General features: G+C 40.4%; 1 protein-coding gene across 1 annotated transcript in view; it reads left to right on the forward strand.

Annotated features, from left to right (window-relative positions):
• PKHD1 (PKHD1 ciliary IPT domain containing fibrocystin/polyductin) overlaps positions 1 to 23,738 on the forward strand; it is a 254,443-nt gene that overhangs the window by 114,330 nt on the left and 116,375 nt on the right. The window contains exons 39-46 of the mRNA XM_050709748.1: positions 168 to 362; positions 1,538 to 1,678; positions 4,394 to 4,527; positions 9,362 to 9,474; positions 10,795 to 10,894; positions 12,171 to 12,305; positions 15,333 to 15,468; positions 17,185 to 17,431. Coding sequence (XP_050565705.1) covers positions 168 to 362; positions 1,538 to 1,678; positions 4,394 to 4,527; positions 9,362 to 9,474; positions 10,795 to 10,894; positions 12,171 to 12,305; positions 15,333 to 15,468; positions 17,185 to 17,431 — 1,201 coding nt within the window. The remainder of the gene's footprint in view (positions 1 to 167; positions 363 to 1,537; positions 1,679 to 4,393; positions 4,528 to 9,361; positions 9,475 to 10,794; positions 10,895 to 12,170; positions 12,306 to 15,332; positions 15,469 to 17,184; positions 17,432 to 23,738) is intronic.

A 23,738-nucleotide genomic window follows, 5' to 3' on the forward strand; every position in this document is an offset into this window, starting at 1 on the left:
CCGGAGGAGTATCAAATGTGCTTGTCTTTGGGCATGTGTTTAAGGTTGCTGCTGGAGACAGGAATTCACTGAGTGGGTGTGGTGGATCTCATGATGTGGCTTGAAGGCACGTCCCATGGTCACTGCAGAGATGTAATGCTGATAGCTCCTACTGGGTTGTATTCCAGGTGGCTCCAGCTGTCTGTACAAGCGAAGTGAGAGGCAGCTGGGGTCCCGGGACCTGGGGGCCATCGTCATTGTGGAGGCTTTCCAGGGAGAGGCGAGTCAGCTGCGGGTGGAGGGGGTCCAATTCCGCCACATGGGCCAAACGTTTGGGGAGCACCACAGCGCCCTGACAGTTGTTGGCGATGCATGGATGGCAGGTGAGACCGCTGCTCTGGAGTCGGGCCCAAATGAGCTCACATTATCCACCTTTTCCTGCCCAAAGATGGGTCTGCACAGGATGACCCAAAACCAAACCCTATGTCTGAGAGAATTGTCGAAACGCTTCTTGAACTCTGACAGCTCGATGCTGTGACCACTGCCCTTTGGGAGCCTGTCCCAGTGCCCGATCACCTCTGGGTGCAGAACCTTTCCCTCACACCCAGCCTGACCCTCCCCTGTCCCAGCTCCATGCCATTCCCTTGGGTTCTGTCGCTGTCCCCAGAGAGCAGAGCTCAGCGCCTGCCCATCTGCTCCCCTCGTGAGGGAGCTGCGGGCCGCCACAAGGCCTCCCCTCCATCTCCTTTTCTCTAGTTGGTGTGCCACTTCTAGCTCTGGAATTGAAAGCCCCAATATACTATAATGGAGCCCAGAGCTGTCTCACAGATATTCAGTAGCATAAGCCAAAATGTAATTATATGACCTGAAAGTTAAGGAACATACTTAGTTGTTTTGACTGGTTCTTTGATAAGCACCAAATTCATTCCAGTGGAAGCGGCAATGAGGTCTCTGAAGATTGGTGGTGATGGGAGCAAGTTAAGTCAGCTCAAAGGTTTTAAGGGTTCTAGATTGGACTTTCCCTTTCAGTTAACCCACAACTTTGTCTTCCCTATGCCAGATTCATTACCCTGTGAGGATCTAGGCTTCCTGGTGGCCAAAGGCAGCCCTGGAGATGATCCTGGAGTACAGTGGGCAGGTCACCATGCCTGGCTAGACAAGATGTACAAGATACCTGATCTGTACTCATTGCCCTTCTGAGATATTCCTCCTTTCCTTCAGGCCCAACTCAGTCAATTCAGCCACCCAATTTCCTGAGCTCATAACATAGCTCACTCATAGGATACTGCTGTATCCTTTCACTTGGATTTCCTCCTCCCTCATAATAATGGATGCCTCAAATAACCCATTTCTACACTCAGGGCCTCTCTTACCTTCTGTGGACATCTCAACAATGCCTGCCTGTTGGCAAAGACCTGCAAAGATGAGCAAGGGTGGGCAGCTACAACTGGTCAGTCTTGTGGCAGCGAAAAGGATTTACTGCACAGCATCAAAGGATGAGGAGCTAATATAAAATTCTCCCAACCTTCAATCTGCAATGTGCTTTTTGCTCACAGTACTCTTTTCTTTCCAGACTCTTACGTACGTGGCTGCTCTGTTTTGGACTCCTTTGGCCAAGGACTCCGTCTGGCCGGGATCTCAAACCTTACTGTGGACAGTAACGTCTTCTATAACATTTCAGGCCACGGGCTTCTACTGGGTAAGTGAAGCAGGAAAATATCTATCCTACATGTAACAGCAACATGTGCTGATGATCATTTGCATGAAAATGTCTATGGAGAAAAGGATCCTTAACTGCACCCTGATGACTTTAATGACATCTTCCACATTTTCTGGTATAAGTGAATCTGGAATAAAGCTCTCAGTATTCCTCATGCAACTCCTAGCAGTTATTTCTGTTTGGCCATACATATACTCTCTGTTTCTTCAGGTCAGTCTCCACTTGGATCTTTTTTTTTTTTTTTTTTTTTTTCCCACAGTGTACAAGTGGAAGAAAATTTGTTTTTAGGCAATTGATTTATCTCTCTGTAGAAGAGCACCATTATGCAATATTTAAGACCCCAGTTCAGTGAGGCATTTAAGAGCATACTTACCTTTAACTTCAGTCATTTGACATTGAAGATAATGGAGTGAAAGCATATGTTAAAAGTTAAGCAGAGGATTTAGCTCTTAAATAAATTGGAGCTTGGAGCAACAAAACTGTTAAACAACAAAATATTTCTCCTAACTAACCATCAGGAGACTGACTTGCAGCATCTTCTGCTGGGATCTCATGTTGCCTGAATACCTAAAGATAAAACTTGATTTTTGTTTCCATCAGAGATAGGATAAAAAAATGACCAATTTTAAGATAAACAGAGATAAAAAAAAGCCTTCAGTTCCCCTCACACAGAGAGTCCCTATGCTAGGTTCTGTATATAAACATAATAGGATGTGATAGATTACGATTTAAACAGAGGAGACCAATAAAAGAAGAGCGACTGTACACATCTTGCAGATGAAGAGAGCTGGCCCAGAGAGATGTGATGACTTGCCAAAGGTGAGACACGGAGTCCCTGTGGCTGTGGGGAAGCAGAACAAGATCTCCATTCTGTTGGGACACCTTGGCTCACTTGTGCTATGACATGCTTCTGGCTTAAAGGAGTCTGGGCTGAGCTGAACATTTCCTTTGAAGTTTCAGCCTGAATACACCTTACCCCAAGATGTCTTTAATGGCTTCACTGTCAGCAGCTCCAGAGGGTCTGATGGATGAATTTATATATCATTTTGTTGCCTGTGAAGGAATATTTATTATAGCTGGCTGTTTGCAGCTCCAGAATCCCTCAGTGATTTCATCTAAAACCCGTATTTTCAGGGGTTTTGCAAGACAGTCGTAAAAAGTCGCTCTGGGCTTAGAATTAATTGACATACCAGGTCTCAGCTTGGAAGCCAAGACCTTTTTTTCCACCTCACAAACCTATATGGCTGTCAAAAGGACTGCTTTAGGACCCTGCTTATGCTCTGGTAGTGGCATTATTTGTAGTAAATATATCCTGGAAAGGAAATATTTCCTAAATGGATACTATTCCAAAAATGGAGAAAGGCTCAAAAGACTGGGAGGAAGGCTAAAAGTAATTACTCTCCTCTCCAAAACAAGAGCTCATACGTTTTGCTGTGGTTTAGGGAAGTAATGACTGGGGAAGGGATCCGTATCTGGGATAGTACCGGAGCAGGTATAGTCGAAGATAATTTCTGTTTGATAAAACAAAACTAAATAGATTTTATTTGTTCCTGGTGTAGGCCAAACAGAGATGATTCAATTTGTATTCTGCTTTCACACCAACAGAGCAGGGGAACGTATGTTGATGTGTCATTATTTGGAGTTGACCAGTGCATAGGTCCATCCACTGTTTGTCGGTGCGTGGCACATTTCTTCATGGTGTAGTGTAAAAGGATATAGATACATATTCTTCTCCCTAATTCAGTACTGTTCTGGAGCATCCCTTGACTCTGAGTTGTGTGATCAATTGAGTGATTAATTTTCCTTTCTCTCCTCATGTTTCACATTTAGGGATGGGGAACCTCCACTTTTGTGCAGGGTTGTGGCAGTTTTAGATTTTTTCTTATATATAAGTGGGGCAGTGTATAGAGACACAGGAGATACAATTTTGCTTCTGTACCCATAGGTGGAATCACTTAGAAACTCTCTTTTTTTTTTCTTTTTTTTCTTTTTTTCCTTCCCAGATGTAAAATGTACTTTATAATAGTCCCTTTATTCATTTCTCCATAAACCTGGGGCAAAGTATGTCTGCAGTTATATTCACATATAACACTTCATACAGGGTTTTCTGCATATTGAATTGTGGAATTGTGGTCTCTGTTGCCCTTTGCAGAATATGTATTGTAGTATTTTTTTGCCTGACTGTATTTGTTTGATTAGAGTGTAGGCTCTTTGTGGCTGAAACTATTTTTTATCATATTTACAATGTTGGTCTAATCTTTGTCAGATCATTAATACAAATCATTGATACAGTTCACACCAATGTTGACAGTTGGACTAGATGATCTTTGAAGATCCCTTCCAACTGAACAATTCTATTCTATCTTGGTTGCGGCCTTCTGACCTTTCTGAAGCACACAGCCTTCCCCTTCCCATGCTATGCATCACTGTGATCAGCCATGGCAGTCTTTGACCATGTCACAGCCTTCTCTGTTAAACACAGATTTCTAAGTGCTTTTCAGACAGTGACTTACCCAAGGACAGTCACACAAATGTAATTCCCGGGTGCACCATGCCAGCAAAGCAGGCACTGAAAAACCCAGAAAGTTCTGTGATGTGCACAATAGAATGTGTCCAGCTATATTTATATTTTTCCCTATTTCTTTATTTCTTTATTATTATTATTAATTAATTATTTGTTTGTTTATTTTTAAGGAGAAGGACTGGAAAAGGGGAACAGAATCAGAAACAACCTAGTGATTGGCCTTTCTGGAACAGAGGGTTTATCCAACATTGAGACTCTGTCACCAGCAGGGATCTATGTCAGGGCTCCTGCCAACCACATTGAGGTAAGAAGTTCAGGTATAAAACATAACATTTCTTTTCTGTTCAAAGACATCAGAAAGATAACGAGCTTCATTTACCTGGGAGATCACATACACAACAGTTGCTTCTTGGCTGAGCTGTAATAACACTGTGCTTGTGATGGGATAAAAAAAAATGTGCACATTACAAAATAGATAATATTCATTGGCAAATTTATAGTTACTGAAAATTGTGCTGCACTTGAATGCAGTACAATATTGCAGTTATATTCTTCTTCCTGGGATACTTGTAAAAGCTTTTTTTCTTTTTTTTTTTCTTTAGTAATTACTCAGTGATGCCTAGACAAAATGGAGAATGAAAGTTTAGGCTCAGCTTCACTACATTTTTTTCTCCTTCTGTCATTCTAAATTTTTTTGAAAATCTCAATTTTAATGGACTGATGATAAACAGAATAAATTTAAGCAATATCAAATGTACGTCCATCTGGATTTATAATAAGAGTTAATGCACCATCTCAGATTTGCATTCCAGGGTGAGAAGGAGAATGCTTTCCCCTTCCCATGAAAATGACATTGATTTTAAAAGCAAGCAAGTTTCACTGTTCTAAATAGTGACAAAATATGGAAAAATTAAAAAGCTTAATGACTAACAACCCTGCCATCAAAAAATTGAGCTCAGTGAACATATTTTTGTTTGCTAATTCTGAGATGCTTTCTTTTAGTTCATACATAGATTTTTGTTCTTATTCAAGTCACTTACATCTCAGAATAGTCACTTTTAAGTGTTTCATGAAACAAAAAAACAAACAAACAAACAAACAAAAAACCTACATGTCTTTCAGTGATGTCAAACCACTTTTCCTTCTCAACTATTTTAAGCCTGGAATTTCATTGTAACTGACCTTTCTTACCACAGTTTCAGTTGTGACAAATGCACATTTTCATTAAAAAAAAATAATTTTGACCTGTTCTATTGCTAACCCACAGAAACCAAAGCAATTACTAAGTGTCCGTGAAGACCCAACTGCCCCCTGGGCTTCTGTTTCAGGAGGAAAGAATTGCACCTAAATTTGAAGGTGAAAAAGAGAACAACACATTTCCTATGGTAGTCTGAAGCCAATAGTACTTAGGAAGAAGGAGAGGACTTTCCTGCACTTCCCTCAAGGGTGTATTTATCATTTTTAAGACTATCAAATATGGTTAAAAATACAACAACGAGGCAGAATCACATGAATTTCAGCTCCATTAAACACAGTTTTGTACTATCATGCACTGACTTACCCTGGAGCTGTCTGCTGGATTGCCAGTGGCTCAGCTTTTGCAAAGGGTTGCTGCAATTATCTCTATGGGTACGTGCGAACTGACTGTGGTGGGTTTTCAGAACATTTGCAGAGCTCTCTTAGTTCATGTGTCTTCATAGATACGCCGAAAGCTGCATCTGTGGCTGTGCAGCCAAACATCAGGGTTAAGCCTGCTCTCCAAAGCTGTCTTACTCAAGGCAGAATAGCAGATGGCCCTTGAAGGGTTGCTGATATACCTCAGTGTCACCAGTTTCTTGGAGTGGGCTATGTGAGGCATTGCAGCAGCAAGAGAGTTGGCTCTAAGGAAAATATAAAGAAGTTACCCAGCTAAAAATTGTTATTAGGAGTACTTACTGTTCTACAGTAAGTATTGTGTTCAGTAGAAGACATGGAAGGATGTGGATATTAAGAGAAAAGGCTACATCTTTTTCCAATCAAACCCCCTGTGTCCTGTGGACTTTTTCTTAGTATGATAATAATCAGTAAATCAAGGGATGCTGGTACAGCACTAGGACCATAGTGTTACACAGTTAGGCACCATTTATCTGGTAAAACAACTCGCTAACTACTGCATAATGTCAGTAAGTTAATTCATCTTTCCACTGCCTGGCTTCCAAGCCATGACACAGAATAAAAATTTGCCCTCTAGATTCCAGTGTTAGGGTTTTTGTTTATTTGGTTGATTGGCTGTTTGTTTGTTTGTTTTCTCTAGATTTTCATCTTTCAATCACTGGTTTTAAGTTTACAGGCTGCAGTTTTTAAAGCAAAGATTACAGCTAAGGTAGACAGGGAGCCCTAAGTCCAGACCGTGTTACAGTTTCTGCACTTGATGGGTTAAGCTTTTCACAGTGAGTCCTGCAACAAGATTTTCATATCTGCTCAATTTACTTGGGAGCCTAAATTTGCATTGGTGACTGAAGAGCTTAAATTTCCTTGAAAATCGGTGGTCTCCTAAACGGTGTTGAAATTGGGACACAGCAGTCAATCAAACCTGAGCCTAAAAAGACATTCAGAGACCCAATTCCCACAGGTTTCCATTTGACTTAAGCTCTTAAGTGCATTTGTGAATCAAGCTGTTAGATAAAATTTTATACAGTATAAGTGCAAAATGGTTATGACAAAGTTAGCAATTTTTTTTTTTAATAAAGTATGGAAGCCCTGGTTTAGTGACATAAGACAATTTCATTAGCAGGCTGGTTTCTTGTCTGGTATCAGCAAGTGGAACAGAAGATGCCTCTCTTTGCTACTGGCTGTTTTGTCACTGAAGTGAACGCCATGTGTCCCTGGTTCTATTCCTGTGTGCAGGCAAAAAAAAACAACCAAACCAAACAAAACAACAACAACAAAAACACTAGAAAAATCAACAACTTATCTCAGTTTTCTTAGGCCCAGGATGTCCTTGGCTTTTTTGTAGTAACTTCCTATTCGTAAACATTCAGTGACCTTAAATCCCAGCACCAGCATGCACTGTTTGTGCATAACAACATACAAATTGGGTTTTAAGAAATTCAGCCAGCAGGCTTCCTTTCCTTTCTTGCAATTTTGTTGAAGACTGTGCAACAGCTTTAACAAGAATGAGCAGGGCGGAGATCAACCCATGCTTCCACGTCAGAGGAGTGGCTGATGGTCGTGCTGTTGATAAGTGATTTTGTTCCCCAGCACCACCCAACCCAGCCATTCTCCACAATACCAAAGAGGTGAGGCTGCATCTGTTTGGCATTGATTGTTTCCCACCATTTCATTCCTACTGAGATCTTTTCTAAAACCTTTTGCAAATTGTGTACATGTTGAAGTGAGCCCATTGGGGATACTCCTTGCATCCTACCAGGCTCTGAAATTGGGGGAACAGTGCTGGACATGCTCTCCAGAGCTTTAATGTCATCCATACGGTCAACACTTTGAGCCCCAATCATTTGAAAGAAATTCATGAAATATTTACATTTGCGGGGTTGTACGGTTAAGAGACACTCTAAACGTCAGCCACTTATTTTACTGACTTGCGATGCATACCTCCAGGTATTTGGCATGCTCGAGGAGGTAATTTCTCTCTGGAATTTTGGTTGCACGGACATTCATAATATACTGACTTCCACAAAGAATTGATTTCCACACAAAATTCCCTCCTTGCCTAAAACCCCTGCCCTCCAGCCACTAGCTGGCTGAATAAATATGCAGTTTTTCCTTATGAATCATCTGCAGAATGCATGATTGGAGTCACAAGTAAAAGATCCTGGAAATAATGTGACAGGACTGCAGAAGCATTTTGTTAAAGGAAAAGGTTCTCTGGCTGCACTTTTGGAAAAAGCAGCAGCTTTACCAGGGGATGGAGAGAGCAGTGCTTTGGTTATTGGTATCTCTTTGTTGCTTGACAGATGTCAGAGATCACGACTGTAGGGAACACACTTGGAAGGGTCAGGAGAAAGTAATTGGAATATGGAGGCTTTCACCTCCGGGTCACCAGGTTCAGCTTTGATTTGGACCATCAGGGACCAAAAAGCCATTAGTGTTTTAACACTGTCCGGTGACCTAGGAATGGTAGTCGCTGGGTGTCAGTCCCGATCTTAGAGCAAGCTCTTCTTATAGCTGCAAGAAAGCTCATCTTAGACTCCCTCTAGAGAACTAGGTACCTCCAGAGAGCAATTAATCTTATCTAAGGCTAGGCAGGATGAATTGCCCTCTGGACATGCCTACACCTTACTGTTTTTTTCCTGGAAAGGGAGCCTAAGTTTAGCAGCCTGGACTTCAGCATCAAAATTTTACACATCTAAGACAGTTGAGGGGGATCATGCCCAGATGTGCACATGAAAGCATCCCTGTATAGACAACATCCCAAAACAAGTCACTTTGGCTACTGTCCAAAATAAGCAGGTAAGAGCAGGTTTTTGCCCTGGAGAAGAACATCTCCTAACCCATTGTACAACCTCCTGCACAACCCACTTGCTACAGACTTTGCAAGAACTAAACTCCTAATTATAAGGCTTATGTTCACTTCCTTTTTCTTTGCAAAGAAAGCAACTCCAGAATTTCTTCATTAAGAGATATTAATTGGCAATGACTTAATCTCCCTATGGTTAGTTGCTTAACCTGTAAAAAAGAATCAAACCCAAGCGTTTTATCACAGATCTGAATAAGTCTAATTGTTCAGACACTGACATAGCATGAAGATGTATTTCTTTGCTTTGTCTTGACTTTTCAGGGTGTCACTTTTTCAATGCCAATGTTGTTTCTTTTTGCTGTATTGACTTTGGGGAGACATGAGAAACATGCAGACTGAGAAGTAAATCAGGAAAAAGTATAGTTTGCCATCAATAGCATTTTGCTGTCAGGAGTTCCTATTGCTAGGCCAGCCATTGCTGTCTGGTTTGAGAGTAGGTTTTTGTGAGCCTGGCCCAAGGACAGAGCAAGAACAGGATGAGAGCATGGATACAGAAACAATGTACCAGCTTCTGTCAGCCAGACTTACCAGAACTTGCCTTTTTTTTTTTTTTCATGAAACTTATTTTAATTTTCAGAAATCTGCGATAATCTTTTTCACAACTGTATATGTTTCTCTGCAGGGTAACACCGTGTGTGCTGCTGGGTATGGGTATTTATTTCATCTCTCCCCTGAGGGACCATCCAAAATGCCTCTCCTGTCCTTCAGTGAGAATGTCGCCCATTCCTGCACAAGGTACTTGGGGATCTTTGGTTAAAGAGACTTCTGTGCATGGTACCACTAATTATAACTGCAGTGGAGAGCAGAAAAGTCTTCTTCCCTCTTTTCAGGATTTTTTCTTCAATTTTGCACCTTTTTAAGGGCCTTCTTTCTTGCAAAGCAGAGTTCTCAACAGCAGTGCAAAGTCAGTGATGGACAGTGATGTGGTTGGGGCTGTTTTTCAGGGTCTGATTGCAAGTTGTTTCCTTAGTAGTTTCTATACAGTCCTTTCGTCTTCTTTAACAAGACCAATTTGTTAACTTGCTGAGTTCTCCTGTGCTGTTAACAAGCACCTCCACTTTACCCCTTTGTTTAAATGATCCTGATATAATTTATAGCACCACATTTAACACATTTCCTCCTCAACCATTTAATAGCAAAGCAGTGAAGCATGTACTCATGTGTTGGATATAAAGCTCATTTTAAGTATGCCAGACATTTTGAGCACAAGAGGATGGCATGCAAGAGAACAGATACACAATTTCTTTCTTGCACCTCTCCTTTAACATGTGTTACAGGCCAACATTAGAGATATGATGCTGGTTTACATGACCTGGAGTGGCATTTCTTACCTCCAGATGCTTTATAGAATAGCAGCATGAATAATCAATGTTAAGAGTTAGCCTCTGATTAAGTAGGTTGAAATGGAGAATAAGCATTTTGCAGGCCAACAGGCTGAAAGGTGCTGTATGTCTGCCTGACATTACATGTAACGCTGGTTCTTGTAGTACCCTGCAACAGCTGTTCACTACAGCTTTTGCCTGTGCTTCCCAAACACAAACCATGGTAAAAAATGGCATTGTGCCGGTCAGTGGATGGATTCAATCTGGCTAATACTCTGGATTTAAAATCTCTGAGAAGATCAAACCAAGGACTGCATTCAGGAGCACATAGTTTTAGAGTGTACTCAAAGTTGTTTGAATCTAAGATTGAGAAGGGACTAATCCATCCAGGTTCACTTAGGACTCACCTGAAGCCAACACTGGTCGAAAGCTCGTGAACATGATGAGGATGTGCTGTAGCAAGTGCCTGTCAGGGATACAGCATGCTGGTTGTTAGCCCTGATGTGCTGCCTTCTGAAAATACATGAAAAGAAATTTCAAGTAAGCTGTCCTACATTATTAGATGCCTGAAATAAATACTGCTATCCCTGAGCTTTTAGTCTTTGAATAAAGGGTAAAGTCTTGTGCAGAGAACTGTCATAAGATCTTAGATGTCAAATGATGAATAGGAAAATGTGGCCATGAATATATGCACTGTAAAGAAAAAGTGCGCTTTGCTTTCTTTCCTACACAGGCATGGATTGCTCGTATACCCAGAATATTTGCCAGACAGCCCAAATGGCCCTGTTCAGTTCAACAGCTTCGCAGCTTGGAGCAGCCAAGGTGGAGCCCAGGTATATTTGTCTTGACTGTCTTCCATGGTGCTCAGGAAATATTATTTGATCTCTAGATGTGTACTATATCTATAATGACTTCCAGGCTGCAAATAGGCCACAATTGCTGTAAAACCTCTCATGGCTGTATCTCCGTGCCCCTCAGCTGGAGGTTTTGGTGATGAAGCCAGAAACACAATTTGTGTGAGCAATCCTTATGCTTCAGTGCAGAACAAAAATTATCATCGTGGGTAGTTGAAGTGGACTCTCTAACCATCTAATGTATGTCTGTCACTATAATACAGACAAAACAATCCTCCCAGTGGATCTGAGATATTTGTAAAGATTGCAGTTGGTGAAGGATCTGCTGCCTTCATAGGGTTAATGGTTTGCATGGAAATTTTTCCATCTTTGTTATAAATGTGCACTTTTTTGTTTGAATTTGTCTAGCTTCACTTTCCAGCTATTGTAGCTCACTATGACTTGATCTGATAAAAACAAATAAACAAAAAAAACCCAACAAAACAAAAGTAACCCACCAAAAAAAAAACCACAACTTTATTATATGACATTTTATTTTCATACTGGTACTCAGAGTCTGTGACCCTTTTAAGCCCCTGTTTGATAAACTGAAGAGATTGTAGGTGTTTCTCTGTAAGGCATTTTTTCTAGTCTAACCCATCATATGGCGCTTCTTTTGAAGATGTTCAATTTTTAAGTGCGTTTAAGTGGCATATGCTCTCTGGAAAAGGTTACTTGTATGAAAAGAAATAAAACAAAAGGATGTTTTGCAGTTTTGTTTCCGTGATTTTCTCCATCTAACTTGTAATTTTTTTGTACATTACTGTCCCAGCATACATTAATGACCAAGTTTATTTTGCTTCTTTCCCTAAGCTTGCTCTAGGAACAGTCTCCTAGCTGTTAGGTGACTGCAAGCAGTACCTCCGGTTATTTTCAAGGCATCTTTCTGCTATAAACCTTAATGTTACGCTATTATTCTTTCAAGTAATCAAAATCATGATATTTAGAGCAGTTTTACCCTGTTTGTTACCAATTCTCTGATTTTATTTTATACTGTTCTTTTATATTTTAACATGAAAACAAATTGGCAGAATGTAAGTTTTTATATTATTAATTGAAAGCTAAAAAAGAAATTAAGGGGAGATTCTCAAATAATAAATATAAATTCAGTTGTTTTGCACTCTCACCCTCTCTATTATATTGTAAGAAAAGCACAGTTATAAACCACAGTCTTTTAAAATTATTGGTTTAATTCCTTTATTATGTTTTTATATAGATTTTCAGGAGCAGCAACCTCATACTCCGGAGTTTCCGGATTTATGCTTGCACAGACTTCGGCATTGACATTGTTGAAAGCCTGGGAAACACATCTGTAGCTAATAGTTTTTTAATTGGACACATTGGGCAAAAGGTAAGCACTGCAGGAACTAGCTCAGTGTCTCCTGAGTTGCACAACAACCCTTCAAACAGAAATTTAGGGAAACAAATAAGCAACCATGCTCCATGGCAATTTAGGTAAAGTTTGGTTTTTAAATTCACACATAGGGAGAAAAAAGAAACAGCTTCAGGATGAGTTTTGGGCACTGATCTATTCGCTTAGTCCTCTAGCTGTCTTCTACTGCTTGTAAAAATGATGCCTGCAGCAGCAGCACCTGTGAGGGACACTGATTTGGTGATGAAGCAGACAAACTTGCAGCATCAGTGCCTGCTGGAACCAGGGATTTTGTTACTTCTGCTGGCAGCAGCAGAAGAGAAATAGCATTTGATCAGCTGGATCCTGCATCATTTTTCAGGCATTCCATTCATTACCAGCTGATGGTACAGAGCTGAATAAACATCAGCTGTTGAGAAACTGGAGGATGCATTCTGCAAAAAAAATCAGCATTTTTTTTCCAAGCAATTTTTCATCTTGGTATGAAAGTTTCAAAGACTTTTTAAACAAACTTGAAACAAGGTCTTTGATTTTTCTATTTGGATTTTGAAACATTGAAAGATTTTATATTATAATGTATATTCATATATTTTTTAATATAAAATGACATTTAAAAGTCAAAACAAAATTATACTTTGGTTCAATTATGAGCTGGAGGATTGTAGTAAGATAAGTATTAATTTTTTTTCCCTATCTATGCTTTTTCTCAGAAACTATTTTTTTAAGAGAAATCACAATTTTTGTTTAAACAAGGTCTTCCTTGTTTATAATTCCTATAAATCTTTTTCAGTAACATGCATGCACCATTTAACCATATACAACTAAGTTTAGTTTACTGATTTGAGAATGGAGAATGATGAGGACAATGATAGGTTTGATTTCTTTTCTAGTTATCAATCTGGTTTCCTCTGCTCTCTCATACCATCATTGGTTCACCTGGAACACATAGTGCTGCTTATTTACTTGAGAATGAACAATGCCACCAAAAAGTAACATTTTTATTTATGCAATAAATACAATCTTCTCTTATTTCTTTAGGCAGCTGAACAAAGTCCTTTGGGTGCTACGAGGTTGTTAACAGATTAATAACATAGATTAATAACATAGATGATGAAGGAATTTTAGTTACAACTGGCCACAGATGCTTGTTTGCAATTTTGAGGTCCCATTTCCCCTGCTTGGGTTTCTGTTGCTGTTTATAAAATTAATTTTCTCTCTGACCAGCAGAAAGAGGGTTTTAAATGAGTTTTCCGCAGAAGCTTACAGAAAGAAATCTCTGCAGCAGGCCTATTGAAAGTATCTTGTCCTACAGGGCCTCCCTGAAAGCCTCTCCTGTCCTACAGGGGCCCAATGACACAATGACTTTCTCTCAGACACAAATGTCTGTGTGTTTTTGCTTTGCAGGATACATGGAAGGACTCTGATGCTGTACTTGTTAAGAGATTTGGAGGCACTCAGCTGTGCCTTGTTTCTTGCTGCACCCCAGGGGGGTGATTATCTTTGATTATCTCTTGATAAGAGCCTCCTTGTCATAATTTACATCTTAATTTATGTAATTCTCCCTTTAATAATGATGTCTCTTTAATATCAATTAAAACTTTGTGACATTAATTTAATGGGAACATTGGATATTTCTCTCTGCTAGCCCTTCCAGTTTTTCAAAGAGGTGTTTTAAGCCAAGATTGTTTTCCGGAAATATCAGGACATATCAAAATTGGAGCTTTGATCAGTTAATACATTAGTGGCAGAGTTGGATCCAGGGCCTGTAAAAGGCAAGGGAAAAACTTCACTTAGCTTCCAAGATACTCAGTTAGCCCCTCCCTGGCTTTCATAAAGCAACTTAATGCCTCTGTGGAGCCATTTGAGGAAAACCATCTCTTCCTGAAAAAGTAAGTCTGAGATAGATGACACACACTAGGGGAGGAATTACCATCTCACACCCTTCTTCTACTTACTGACCATTAAAAGTGATAGAAATGGGGCGGGGGTGGAAGAATAGGCAAGTATAAGCAAAAAAAAAAAAAGCATAGAATTCTGAACAAGTTATTACCAGCAGCTAGGAATGTCTACTTAGCAGTGACTTGGAAGAAGATGACCCAAGGACCAGGACCATCATCCCAGGTGTTTTGGCCTCGAAGTAAGAGAGTTGATGGAGATGCTGCTTCTTAATGAGATTAAAGATAGCACCACTCCTTTGAAGTGACAAACTATTTCTAAAAGTCCATTTCATTCCAAATTTTCACACAGGGCTGATTTCTCCCTTGATATTCTGCTATAGCCTTTGGGGTCTGTTCTGCAAAACTGTTTATTGGCCTCAGAAACAGCATCACATGTTCCTACCAGCTCTTTATCCTCTAGGCTACCCGCTGGCATAGAGTACTTCCTTCTTCCCAGCCTGTCTTCAAGATAAATGGGCAGTGATATGCACTTATCCTCTCTGTCATGGCCTCCAATCACCGTTAAATCTAGTTTTTTTTTTGTGTTTCTCATTGTTTGTGCGTTTTGCTCTTCCTTTTCATATGTCCAGCTTAAATTTTTCCCACCCGTCCCCAGTCACGTAAAAGTATTTTGAATCTCAGCTGTCAGGTTCTTCTTGGAACCTAAAATAGGATAACTGGCTTTATAAGGTATGGAAATTTCCTGCCTGATGGACAAGACAAAGTAAAGTAAAAAGGGATGTAAATGAATCTGCTCACTTTGCCTTCCAGGTGGGTTTTTTTCTTTACAGGGAATGTGCAGTTCTATCTCCTTTCAGATGACCTTACCTAGTATGCAGTAGCCAGGACTGAAAGGAAAACTATTGCATAATGTAAATAGTGAATTAAACAGGTGTTACTTGCCACAAGTTGCAAGGCAATAGGTTATAAGTGTCCTTCAAACAGCTCCAGAACCAGGGGATCAAGTGCAGTCACCTCCTTATCTCCCAGCTACTGCATCCTGGACTCCTTAGACCTGGAGATTCACATGTTGATTTGTTTCCCATTGCTCTTTGTTTTTTCATTTCAGGATGGAACCTGCATGTCTGCAGGACTGAAAACTCCGAAGAGATACCAGCTATTCATCTCCAACACAGCTTTCAGGAACTTTGATATGAACACTTGCACAGCAATCAGGACCTGTTCTGGCTGTTACCAAGGGCAGGGTGAGTATAATTTACACTTATTTCACAGCATTTGCACAGTCCTTGGCTGCATCCCATTTCAGATTCATATTTTTAGAAGTTCTTAGCTTCTTCAGACAATCACTAATAGAGACTTCAGCTGAATCGTGTCCTGTGCAATGATGAAGAGGACTGTCCCCAGTTTTGCTTCAGTTATCTTATTACTGTGTTCGCTATAGGTAAGTTGGTCAGAGATAGGTTTTGAGTTATTTGCATATGTGTTTTGCCTATGTTTCAGTGCAGTACATAGTTTTCAAACGTGTCATTCTTTTAGAATCACTTCCCCAACTGGGACACCAAGATAACAACTCTTCCCCGTTTGCAGGGTGATGGGGCATAGGAAGGTGATATGAAGCTTCAAGATAGATACTGTGCATGCTGTGCAGCTCAGATGAACTGAGAAAATTCCTGAGTCAGGATTGTAGTGATATGCACAACAACTCTCAATAATACTTACCTTTTTTAGTGTGTGCACTTTGCTGACATTGTTGGCAGGCTGAACAAGACCCTTTAGCTGCTCTGCTCTGCTCATGGTCAGGTTGTAAGTTCTTCAGCATTTAGTCGGAGCCACATATTGTACATGTTTTTGAGAAAAAGGTGGCCTTATTTTTGCACTGATTTTATTTTCTCAGTGGGACTTTGGAATGTTTTTTAATACTTTAACTTGTTGATTCTTCATTTTGGGATGTAACATTTCAAGAGCAATGATTTGTTTAATAACTATGGTGCATCCTCAAACAATTTTACCAAGCTACAACCTCAGGCCAGCCTAAACCTTCGGTGAATTTGCCTAAGATAATATATGTAAACTAAGCATCCTTTTGAGCTTTGAAGAAGTACCCAAAGGCTCTTTGAAGAACACTCCAACTGCAATTACCTCTTAAATATATTTATATATAAACTCATACTGCCCTACAATAACATAACAGAGAAAAAGACTTCAGGAGGTGAGTGAGATCAAAGAACAAGAGGAATAGTAAAATCTGACTCAGAGAGGTTTCAACTGACAATATGATAGGCAAATAGTAACCAAATGTGGCACATGAACACTCATGCCAAAGCTGACTTGTTATGGTACATGGGGCAATAATTTTTGGACACTCCTGGAAATATTAATGTGTTCAAAAACTTTCTATGCATTAGCCCACTTGAATAGTCCTCCTTGCTGTATCTGTCAGTGTTACAGTAGTGAAAACATACTCCAGCCACACTTTTTAGCCAGGGCTTTATCCTGCCAGGTGCTGTACATATGCACACACAGATAAGCAGCCCTTATCTCTGAAGAATTTGTCTTATAAACAGGGCAGAAAATATCTATAAGTATTACTGGTTTGGGGATGATAACTTTTGGCAATGGGACTTTTGAAAAGGTTTTGGAGTCACTCAGAAGATACTGAAAGAGCAGCACCTGGATCAGTGGAGCCTGTAACAAGTCCTGTCACAGCAGGATACTGGACAGGTGGGGCCTGGCCAGAACATACAATTCCTACCATCATCTTTTTTTTTTCTTTTTTTCTTTCTTTATTTTTTTTTCCAATTTCCCTCCTCTCATTGACTTAGCATTCAACATTCTTCCATTAGCATTTAACATTCTTCCAAAGTGATGGTGAAGTGATGCTAATCTCTTTTTCTCCAGAGAAGCCTTCAGACCTTGAAGAGGTTCGTCTTTGTTTCTGAACTTCTGCTTGTTCCCCCCAGGTGGGTTTACAGTGAGAGCTGAGCATCTGACCTTCACCAACTCACCTTTCCAAGTGTCCTTCCCCTTTCCTCACTCTGCCATCCTTGAGGATCTTGATGGATCTGTCACTGGACAAGAAGGAAGTCATCTCCTCCCTTCTACAGACATCCTTGGGGCTTCATGCACAGCCAGTGCCAATTTCAGTCAAGCTTCTGGTGGCAGCGTTTGTGGCAGAGACCTTGTTTTCCACCGTATGTCTCTTCATTTGTAAGTAACCATTCCTCTTTTGAAAAACCTCACTTGCTATGTTTTATATTGAGAGAGCTGCTGTGTCTAAACATGATACCAAGACACTTTGTTGGGTCCTAAATGTGGTCAGGATAAAAGCCTGAGCACTGGCACACAATAGTCCGTGCTGTTGTCCACATGATCTCTGGCACTGTTCTTGCCCAGACAGTTCCCAGGCATGATTTTAGTGACAGCACAGGGACCATTCCTAACTGGCAATTTGGATGTAGTCATCACGGTTTAGATGAGGGAACTTAGCTGTATGGACAGCTACAGAAATTATAAATACAAGTTGGCCTCTAGGCCAGAGGACAGTCTTTGGTTTATTTTGTTTACTGATTTGGATATGGCCTGTCCAAACCTGATTTTCTTCTGAGGTTCTCAGCAAGATTCTTATCTTCGTTACCCTGGTTTTCTATCTATAGTCTTGATCCTCTCTGGAGACAGTTCTGGCAGTGTTGACTTTTAAATGGTGATTGTGGTATATTGCTATTTTGTCCCTCTTCAAATTACCAGAGGGATATAAATGGGCTTTTGTAGTACTGGGAATCCAGCTCAAGGTGGACACTGACACTCAGATGTTCAAAGGGAGATTGATGACCAAGCCCCAACCACAGTCAGAGATTTAGTGGGTGAATTGGGAACTTTGCCAAGATATTCTGACTGCTGAAATATAAAGTAGACATAGATCATGAGAACACCTCCACTGGTGATAAAATGCAGAAAAAAAGTTTGAATTTAATTATTTTTTAAGTCATGCTCTGAGGGTGTTTCCTTTTATACTCATCGTGAGAGATTTCCCTAAAAGTTCCCAAAGGATAGGAGGTCATGAATAGGTTAGTTTTTCATGTCTTCAGCAGAATATTTCTGGCATCTAATTTCATTTCTTTGTAAGTTCCATAAGCATTTTATGATTTCATGGGCCCATCTGTCATGCAATGAACAGACATATTGTACAGAAGATATAATAACTTCGTGATGTATTTAATTAAAAGAAAAGTTTCTGGTAGATAATTTTCTGCCATTGTGTTGCAGCCATGTCTCTTATCACAGAATCATAGAATGGCTCAAGTTGGAAGGGACCTCAAAGATCACCCAGTTCCTACCCCCTGCCATGGGCAGGGATGCCACCCACTAGATCAGGTTGCCTAGGGCCTCATACAGCCTGGTCCTGAATACCTCTGGGGATGGGACATCCACAGCTTCTCTATGCTGTTCTTTGCTTTCTGTGAGGTACATGTAGTCAGTTCAGATCATCGAACCTTAATAGGTTGACACAGGCTCATAAACTAAGCAATCTGTTTCAGTCTATATGATTGGCTCACTATCAATATTATGGAATCAAACAATGGTTCGAGGGAGATATGAAACTCACAAGTAAGCTTTTGTTACTGTGGGAGGCAGGGCTTTCTTGATTTCAGTGGGCACTTGTGATAATACTACTGTTTATAGACTGAAATGGAACAAAACAAAACAACAACTACATTTCTTTGTTTTAAATGGTGGAGGAACCCAAAGCATAAATGAATGAATCTCTTTGTGGATGAAAGCAACTACAGTAAAATTGTGATATAGCTCTCTAAGCTTATTCAGCACTCAAATATTACAGGAATGATTTGGCAGGTGAGCCAAAAATTCAGTGAGTGAAGTCAAATTGAGTTAAGACATAAAAACTTGGATATTTTCCTGAAGAGCATGTATAGTCACCATGTGGGTATTGACAATGTGTCCTATTATGGCTGATGGAAACCTGTGTCCTTGATTTGGTTGCCCATGCAGAGGTGTCTGGTGACATTTAAAATCCCCTATGATAACTTACTTTGTTTGTCACTCTGGTGGCAGAAGATCAAGGATCTCTTGCAGGCACTGTATCAGATCTGCCATCTCACTCTGATATTTTGGATTCCTAGAGACATTTTAAACAACACCAGATGCCTGTTTCTCTGGTTCTTCTCTTAAGGGCCAGTCAGCCGAATTGCTGTTTGAGCTTCTCCTGGCTGTACTTACTATGATGTTAGTGACTGTAATGGGTATTTAGTTAACCAAAGCACATACAAACATCAATAAACAGTTAGGTGACTTAGTCCTAAATTGAATGTCAAGATTTTCCTCTACCTGCCTTCTACAGTGGTTTGGGGGGAAATAAGATGTATGCAAGCACAGGGAGTGTTTGTGCATATATAAGTGCAGTGTGTCTCTCTTTTTTACTTAGTTTTAAATCCATTCCCTGTTTCATCTTTTTTTTTATTATTAAAGGATCATAATGGTCCCTGGCATAGTTTTGGCCCATGACAGCTATGACACTCCCAAGTAATTTCTAAGTACAATTTAGGGGTCAAGAGGGGTACTATTTCCAGTAGGGCAATTTGTATGTGTCCATGTTCTTTGGAGGCTGAAGAAGCTAGATTGTACGAATATGGCTAGGCCATATCATGTGGCCTCAAGGCCAAAGGACAGGTCACAGCACCAGTTAGCTTACCCACAGAGGTGTAGCTGCAGGTCTGTGTCTGACTGCTTACATACCCTATGAATGGATGAGACAGTTTTGTTGGAGATCTGTATGGATAAAACCATGCCTTATGATGTAAGCTACATGTCTGCTTTGCTGGTATCTCTTTGCTCTCCCATGCCTACTGTAAGTTTGCAACAGAATGTTACTCTTAACCTTTTTTTTTTTTTTTTCTTTCTTTTTTTCTGGAGACATAAAAATTGTTCTGGAGAGTTCAGCCTCCTACTTGTATTGTCTTATATTCCACCTTTGTAATAACCTAATCCTGAAGTCCAGCTCTTTCCCACTGGCTCCTGAGTGCTGTCCCAGCAAACTTCTGTTGCTCCACTTGCCTCCCCAAGCTGGATTTGCTCTTGCCTTTGAGCAGCTGGCGGCTAAAGGGATCCAATGGAGAAATACTGCTCAGCCAAGTACTTCCACCACTTCTGTTACACTGGAGGAATTCCTGGCATAAAAAGGGGAGAAAAAAGGATTTTTAGTAATCTAAGTACCACTCTTGTTTTTCTTCCCATGCTCATCTTCCCTTCCCAGTGCTCCACTCAATGTTTCACTTTCTTTTCAAAGTATGAGTCTGAATCATTATCCATTTTTTGCCGTTTCAGGTTCGTAGTACACAGGCAGCAATGTTGAAGTACTCTGTGAGAGCCCTGTTATTAATTCATTTCTATCTTATAACTCATGTTTTAGAAGAAATATTTTTTTCCTTTGCAAATAGGAAAAAAAAAAATTATCATGTGTTCCTTTGAAGTGGAAAACTATATGACTTTCAGCTACCTGCAGGCTTTGGATGTGCTTATTTGTTTCAACTACTGAAAACAAAAGCCTGCACTAAATTAAGGGTTTGGAATTGTTCTGATTTAACAAAGTGTATTGATTAGATGGCAAAATACAACTATGCTAGTTGTCTTTCTCGACCACTTAAGCATAAGGTCTTATGCAAACTACTTCCCTTTTTAGCTTGTGTTTACCTTGATTATACAGACGGGAGCTCTTTGCTCAATAATGTGTGGTTGGTGTAGCTTCTCACAATGTTGCCTGTAGATTTGAGTCCGTTTGGGCACTGCTACAATATATACTAATATTTCATGACAGATAATGTCTTCAATACACATCATTCCTCCTTGCATTGAAAGGGGGGTAAGGAGCAAGTGCAAATATGAGTTTGTCTGCACCATTGTGATTTGATCCCTTGTCTAAACTTTGTCTTCCCTGTAAGTTGCTTATGAGTTATAGATAATCGTAGAATCATTAATGTTGGAAAAGACCTCCGAGATCATCTAGTCCAACCGTCCCCCTACCACCATGATATGATCATATAAGTGATAATATAAGTGACTGAGGTGCCCAGTCCCCTAGATATGATTTATATCAATCTCTTATTTCCAGCAAGTCTCCTTCCTTTCCTTTCTTTCTTATTCACCTACATAAGCTGGGAGTCAGTTTGTGTCAAAGATACTTGGCAGTCCCAATAGCCAGCTGCTAGTCTGCCCTCTTGAGGACTATGTACTCACCAGAGTAACCTGAGAGACCGAAAACATCTTCTCTGTGCTGCTTCCAGATCCTCTCTTGTGAGTAGCTCCTACCAGCCAAATCACTGTCATGTTAAGTTGAAAGACTGTCAGCAGGCAGCCAAGCAGAGCAGGCAACAGCTGGCGTTCAAAGCAGTGAGTCAGGGAGGCTTCGGTCACAGAGACAATGCTCCAAAATGGACCTGGTGGAGAAACAGGGTGGGGAGTGAAAGGAGCTGGAGGCGATGAAGGATGCAAGTCAATTAATAAAATTTCCACAGTGCGACATGAGGATGAGAGGGTGGGGAAGAAAAGGAAAGGGTGAATTTTGTCCAGATGTATTTGAAGAATGTTCACAATAAAAAGGGAATAGTTTGGGATCAATACAACAAAACATGACTAGGAGCAATTGGCAGAGGTTGAGCAGACAGAATAAGAAAGATAGGCTGGGTGACAGGAAGAATTTCCTAGCAATGCAGTCTCTTGGATTCATCTAATGTCAGTAAAAAGATGAAAGTACTGTTTGAGTACTGTTGCTTGGGTTTCTTCAGTTTCTGATAAGCAAAGAATTACAAATTGCTGTGGAAATAACCCTTCAGTGGTGCTCTACCAGCTCTGGAGTACATGACCTGTTAAATCTGCAAGTTGCTAGTTCCTAATTGTTCTTACAATTTGTGCTAAGTCCCTGCAGTTGGGAGGACAGAGGACAATCAAAACCAGGGGTGAAAAATGATATGCAAGCCTCAAGTCCAAGCTTTAAACACTGAAGCCACATTTGCTGATCATCAGACTGAAGTGTTAGCACAAGAGCATCCTCACTTTGATATGATGTCACACTGTACAAGGAGAAGATTTCAGGCAATAGCAATAAAACCATTTCATCTCCAGTGCTCAGTAGCTCTCTCTTGCCCTAGGGTGATGCTGTCTCTGTGCTCCTGAATAAATAGTGTGAGGTGCTTGGCATGGTGGTTTGTTTTTGCATCCCCCAAAGACTGGACTCCAGATCCAAAAATCTTAAAGGTCTTAAAGGCAGTTAATGGATTTTGAGAGGGGAGTCCTGTTATGGCAAGCAGGGAGGACAGAAAACAAGCAACCAGTATCTGGTGACCCTGCTTGAGCAGGGGTTTGGACCAGACGACCTCTAGGGGTCCATTCCAAGCTAAAACATTCTGTGATTTGCTCACACAGGAGGGAGACAGCTTGGTACACTGTGGTTACCTCTATCGCAGCAACCTCAGGTTCATTCCCTGACTCTGAGGGCAACTGCCAAGTCTTGACAACAGCCAAGTTATTAACCTTCTTAGTCTCCAAAAGATCAGGCAAGTTGCATCAGCACTACCTTTTGGGAACATTCCCCTGCTTGGGATTTGTCTGGGATAGGACTGGTTGCTGGACAGCCAAAAGCATGTCCAGTACCATTTAAGTAAGTTAACAGTAAAATGCGGACAACTGAAAGCTAGAGCCCAACTCTTTATCTTTGTGCTCTTTAATTTACTAGAGTACAATAACGTATTGGCACATTTTTTTCTTCCCCAAATGTGTTTAGAAAAATGATATATATATATTTGTTGTTGGAGAAAAACCCTTAGAACCCTTTTTGTTGTTGTTATAGAAGACAAGAATATTAAGCATTTATTGACTCTCTGTCCTGAATTTCTTCACCCAACAACTTCCAGGGTAACTGGGATCCATTTCCAACATGCATTGCTGTAACAAAAGCCTTCTCCATGAAGTCCACTTGAAAGTTAAAATAATGTGTCACTTAAACACCCTTTAAAGAGGGTTTTTATGTCTTTTAAAAATGTAATTGAAGCTTATAAAAGTCTTTATAAATTTATATGTGGGAAAGTTATTGAGTAGTCTGAAGAACAGCTTATGCCATGGCACAGCACAGCATGGCTGCAGGCTAGATACGGCTGCTCCAAATGCCACTGCTACCCATATTAGAGTGAAAATATGAGTCTCTATTAATATTAAAACAAATTTTCATTAAAAAATTGTCATAACATGATTAAGTGACTTTAAAAGTTTCTTCACATTATGCATAATTTTTACAAGAGGAGTGCATTAGAATAATCGGCAGCCAGGCAGCACCTTGCGGCAAAGGGGACTCCAAACACTTTGCAACCGCATACACCAGAAGGAAGTTCACCTCTTGTTCCTTTTCAGTTGCTTTCCCCCTCTCACTGGGGAAACCTGGGACTTGCTCAGCACTAGTCTTGTAGTTCGAGCCCTTTATTGCTTCCCTCTTCTTAATCTGCTGCAGAGG

Source organism: Cygnus atratus, chromosome 3, assembly GCF_013377495.2.
Source record: "Cygnus atratus isolate AKBS03 ecotype Queensland, Australia chromosome 3, CAtr_DNAZoo_HiC_assembly, whole genome shotgun sequence".
Taxonomy (NCBI): domain Eukaryota; kingdom Metazoa; phylum Chordata; class Aves; order Anseriformes; family Anatidae; genus Cygnus; species Cygnus atratus.